The following is a 6,050-nucleotide window of genomic DNA, read 5'->3' on the forward strand; positions in this document are numbered from 1 at the left end:
TTTTCTATATTTACTATAATTAATAATCAGTAACGCCATTAACGCCATTGTTGAAAGTTTCCTAGGGATACAGACATTTGAAACTTTATGGTTAATATAGGCAATATAAGCGTTATCTGTCTTGAATGAGTCTAGAGCCTGTAGGCTGCTCAATACATTATATGTGTCTTTTTTAAAAAGTATTTAATAAATAAATTAATAAATATATCATGTACATAATATGTAATAATCTCTTAACAGATGATGAAAAAGATTTTATCATTGAGAACGGAAATCTTGATTTTTAATTTAATAAATTTATTAATGTTAATTTAAATTTTAATTTTATTTTCATTTTATTTTACATTAATTTAATAAGCATTAAGCTTAGTTCCCCAAGCCCAAAGTAGAAATTCTGGAATTGGGATTGTAGTTGTAGAAGCTCTTGATTAACCTAATATCATATAAATTAAATAAAAAGATAAGTATACTTCTAACATACAAATAAATATCTTAAAATTTTATAAATATTTTTATAAAAACTACTTTTTACCAGATTTGCATACCACAAACAAGTTTTTTTGAAGGTTGTTATAAGGAAAGGTACAAAATTGAAACCTCATTCGGTAAAATAACTATAATACATTTCTAACTACTTATTTTGGTCCGAAAGTACGTTAATGGTCGTTTCGGACTGTAGTTCAACCAATAAATAAAAATGAATGACCGTAATAAATTTAAAACACTTATAAATAATAAAACTGCGCCTCATAAATAATATTATGCTATCACACTATAATATGAAGCCATAACATCATTAACTATCGTAAAAGCGTTGCGTGGAATTATGATTATAATGAACTTTAACAGGCGTTTCTGAAGGAAGTATGGCAGTTAGTAAGGTTTAGAAGGACCAGGTAATATCTCCTCGATTCTCCCATAGAATTATTATTAAGGAAGATTGTGAAAGCCGTTTGTATTGTCAGGTACATTGATCCTAATCCTGCTGTTGTTAATAATTCGTCTTATTCGGCTACGGCCTCTCAATTCTCTTTCTCGAGATGGGTCATACTATATATATATATATATATAGCCCGTAATCGGGCTAATTTTATTCACTGCCTATTTACCATCAATAATTTCACGAGTCGTCACATGTTGTATACTGATGATCACTTAACTGCGTAGTAACAAATCACGGGTTTCTGCAAAGTTATGTTACTATCGATCTGCGTCCAAGTCACGTGATAGTAACAGAAATTCGTATTACGTTTATCATGAAAATAAGGTTAGATAAAGTGTGAAAATCTTTCGAGAAACTCTTTCCGACGATCGTAAAATACCAAAAATTCACAGAAGAAATTTTCGTTAAAAAACACATTTCTTTATAGACAAGTACCATTTTCTTCACCAGTTTTGGCCTCTATGTTCTTTTCGGAACATTATCATATGAGTTTTAATATCGGAAAAAAATTTTCAAAAAAATTCCTAAAAAATATAGAAAAATCTTATCGTTCGATAACTAATGAAGAAGATATATACTTTACATATTCTTCACCGAATACAGTCAACAATATGTCTAACAGTAAACCTAATAATAATTCTATACCCAATATCGATAAAGTAACTACGGACTGTCCTATGGAAGAAGTTGTAGCTACCTCTTCAACTCACGACCTTTCTCACAGCGAAATTGAACTCACATCACGTGACTCATCAAAAAATGATACTCACACGCAAACACCAATCAACGAAAACTTGACTAATATGGAGGAAGATCCCTCGGAACCTAATCCAGATAAAGGAAAATCACCGGAATCACAAACAGCCACACAAACAAACTTACCAAATGCGATTCCGATGACCGTGCTAAATGATATTTTTACACCAACATCACAAGCTCCTAACAAAACACACAAAGGATTTATTCCCAGAGACAGTTTTAAATCTGACCTCTCGAACAACGAAATAATTAACTTACTAAAAACGGCATTTATCCGTGACAGTAACGCCTTCAAATTTGAATCCAATACAACTTCCACATACAAATATTTCACTATATATTTTAGAACACGGGACTCACTTAACCAATATATAGAAAAAAGTCCCGATAACCTTAAACAGGTTAAAATATACGAGTTAACCAATGAAGCTATCAATACCTTATTGGATCAAAAATTCGCTAATTTGGACGCAGCAGTCATAAAAATCATGGACATACCTTATAATTACGACACATCAATGCTTATTAAACACCTTGCTATTAAGACCAACAGCAATATTATAGACCATAAAGAGCTCAAAAAACCACCAAGAAAATTACCTAACCGCAATAATCGTGGATGCCCGATTTTCATCAAACCTGCATACAAACAACTAATCGTACGCTTCGATAAACAATCTGCCTACGATTATTTCATGAAAGAAAATTATTGGAGTCTTGAAATAGAAAATTTTGTAGTAAGAATTCTACCAGGCAATCAGAATGACCCCGAGTTTAAAAAGCGTACCAGCAAATATTTTAAAATTACTGGACTACCACTTAACACAACAGCTATGGACCTTAATCCACTTATAAAACATGTATATGGACGTACTTGTACGTTCACACAAACTACTCGATATTCAACGATGAAAAATGCTTACGTATATGTTTCACCAGAAAATTATCCTGATAACGCAACGGGAGGCGCGTCTTCACTATTCGAGAACCACAACATTTACATCATCCCAGGGCACATATCAGCCAAAACATGCAACACTTGTGGATCCCCTTTACACATTTCTCAAAACTGTGACGATGTAAACTTCAAAACAACAAGAGATAACCGTAAAATCTATAATAAAAGATTCATCGATAGAAAAGAGGAAAAAATCACTATTCACGAAAACCACAAAAGCAGATACAACCACGTGATTTCTCTTAATGCTAACAAAAACTCAAACCCATCACAAACAAACAACAAACGCTCATCATCACAAACAAATACCCGCAATATAAATCCAATACCTAATAATTCACAATACCCCCGTCAAACAAGACAACCATACAACAAAACACATAATATGAACGACATTAATAACTGGGACGAACCCTCTATGTCTACCCCTCAATACCAACATCAGTACACATCAAATGATGAAATAGACAAAAGAATTATAGAACTAGAGAAACAAGTACAAAGTCTTCTAAAAAATATTAAAACTTTACAAGAAAATAAAGTTAAAACGGATGAGACGATCGCTGACATCCATCACAATACTAGCCTAATGAACACATCACTCACGAACGTGAATATGAGACTAGACAAATATGATACAATCCTAGAACGTCTCACCACTAACATCGGCTTACTTAGTAAGAAAGAAATTTCATCCGCCCAAGAGCGCCCTCGTAAAATATCCAAAAAAATTACACCATATGATCAAACTTCGTACAGATCAACTAAATCCAAATACAACCTCAGAAATAACAAAGACTACAACAATTCAGCTGAAGATAGTGAATTCGTCCCGGCAACAGAAGATGACACTGATGCCCCTGACGACGCTGCTATGTCGGACGGTGCCATTTTCGAAGGCATAATTGACAAAACACTAAACGAACCTATGAAAAATGACACTTTTACCGTTAAATCTTATAACCCATTGAACCTCCTCCCGAGCTTCAACGCGACACGTTAACTGTTGATATTAAATCCTCAACATATATTTGGACTCATCTACGATTTTCCCTTTTTGATTTTAACGTTTAAATTGTTTTTTTTACACATTTCTTCAATTAAAATTTTTTTTTTTTTATGGAATACACCAATTTTACTAACATGGTTGGCGTCGAAAACCAACCTTTATCTCAAGTGCCTATTAATTGTTCCTTTTCTTCTTCAAAAAATATAGAAAAAACACAAAAAAATACATATAATCAATATACCAAAAACAACTATAACAATAACAACAACAATAGTTATCACCGTTCAGGACCTATACTTCACACTCCTGATACAAATGACTTACCTAATGAAGAACACATTACTAATTTACACGTCGTTAATACTGATAATAACTATTTTATAGATTATCTTAAAATTGGAACCATCAATATCCAAGGAGGCTATAAAACCAAATTAATTGATATTATCAATTACTTTGTCACACACAACTTTAACATTCTTGGCTTAACTGAAACACAATATTGCCACAAACATGAAAATATTAAATTAGTCGAAAGACACCCTCACCCAACTAATAAAAATTTATCTATTTATATAATTTTAGACGCTAATGGAGATAACAAGGGCTCTGGCGTCGGCATAATGCTTACCAGTACCCTATACCAACACGTACATCAAATACGTTCTCATAAAGGTCACGTCTTAAATATCGAATTGGGCTTCAAACGTGACCATAAATTGAACATTACATGCCTTTATCTACCTGCGGGAAGAGACAAACACACCAACATTATTAAAAAAGAGTGCAACCAATTCATTGACCAACTATTTAGAACACAAAATACTAATGACGATAATCACAAATATTACAACCTTATCATGGGGGATCTCAATTGCTACCCAAAAGAAAAAAATAATCTTAATCACCACATTATTCAGATGGCTAAATTGAAAGGCTTTAAAGATATGGCAAAACACCATGCAGAAAACCAAACTCCTGAAATTACTAGACTCACACATAGAATAGATTACATATTTGGTAATAACAATATCCTTAACGCATCAATTCATACTTTTGCACAACAAATCCCACCATCACATTTTACCAGTGACCATAAAGCAGTGATTACATTATTACAAAATGACCTTTTCAAACGTTCACGACATCGTCAAGGTAATAGACGATATGAACAAAAAGAAAAACTGAATTATTCATCAATGAACGATGATTTATGGGAAAATTATAAATCTCAATCAAAAATATATTTTAAATACCGTTTCCAATACATTGATCTAGATAATATTTCGACACAAGATGATTTGGACCATATTTGGAACATATTTGAACATAGTTTGCATAACATTAAGAAATCAAATATTCCTCAAAAAAAAATAACACCACAAGAACACCATCATTTATACCCTTTACACATCCGTCAATTGAACCAACACGTGATTACTTTATATAAGACGAAACAATTCCTAAATTTAAAACATATTTATATCAGGAATAAAATTGAAAAACCAACAGACAAATCTTTACTTATCTCGCTTATTCCCGATTCAATGTGGACCTCATATTTCAAAAATTGGAAAGTTCATCGTGATCACATACAAAAAATAGGACGTTCGATGGACTATGACATTATATTAAATAATTTTATCACACAAGAAGATTTCTACGCACAAAAAACAGAAATCTATAAATTATATAATTATTTAAAACAAAAAAGAAACGATGAATTATCACAATGGAACACTGAACGTATTGAACATTTTATTAATCAAAGAAATTTTGATTTATCAACTAATCAAACAAAAATGATCAATTCTATATTACAACGAAAACCTAGAAAAATTACATTAGACCGACTAATTATTAAAGATAATAATAATGATACTATATTTACTAACAACCCTCAAATTATACAAAAAGAAGCTATCAAACATTATCAAAATATAGGTAAACACGATAATCAAATAATGTATCATTCTCTTGACGATTTACCTTTACCATGGCGTACAATATATGATCCGGCCAACCACCATTCCAACACTGATTGTTGGGATACACTTCAACAACAAATTGACATTTCTGACGTATTAGTCGTCTTGAAAAACTCTCCTTCTAATAAAGCACCCGGTCCTTCACAAATCACTTATGAAGATTTGAAACATCTACATAAAGATGTATTAATATTACTTACTCGGATCTTTAATTTATGTATCCATTTAGATACGATACCTACTAAATGGCGTGATGCTTTGCTATTCCCAATACCGAAACCATATGACTGGGATAGTAAACTTACGAATACAAGACCTATTACCCTTTTGGAAACAACGAGAAAATTGATGGTCTCAATTTTTTCCCAAAGATTAAATCAATCATTAGCAAAA

The 6,050-nt window shown here is 31.9% G+C and overlaps 1 protein-coding gene across 1 annotated transcript; it reads left to right on the forward strand.

The window, feature by feature from the left end:
* Nucleotides 1-1,404: 1,404 nt before the first annotated feature.
* OCT59_028694 (uncharacterized protein) lies at nt 1,405-3,663 on the forward strand (the record flags this gene model as incomplete). Its single annotated transcript, XM_025330041.2, has 1 exon — nt 1,405-3,663. The coding sequence occupies one exon, from the start codon at nt 1,405-1,407 to the stop codon at nt 3,661-3,663; it is 2,259 nt and encodes a 752-aa protein (XP_025186259.2).
* Nucleotides 3,664-6,050: the final 2,387 nt, after the last annotated feature.

Source organism: Rhizophagus irregularis, chromosome 8 (genome assembly GCF_026210795.1).
Source record: "Rhizophagus irregularis chromosome 8, complete sequence".
NCBI classification, from domain to species: Eukaryota; Fungi; Glomeromycota; class Glomeromycetes; order Glomerales; family Glomeraceae; genus Rhizophagus; species Rhizophagus irregularis.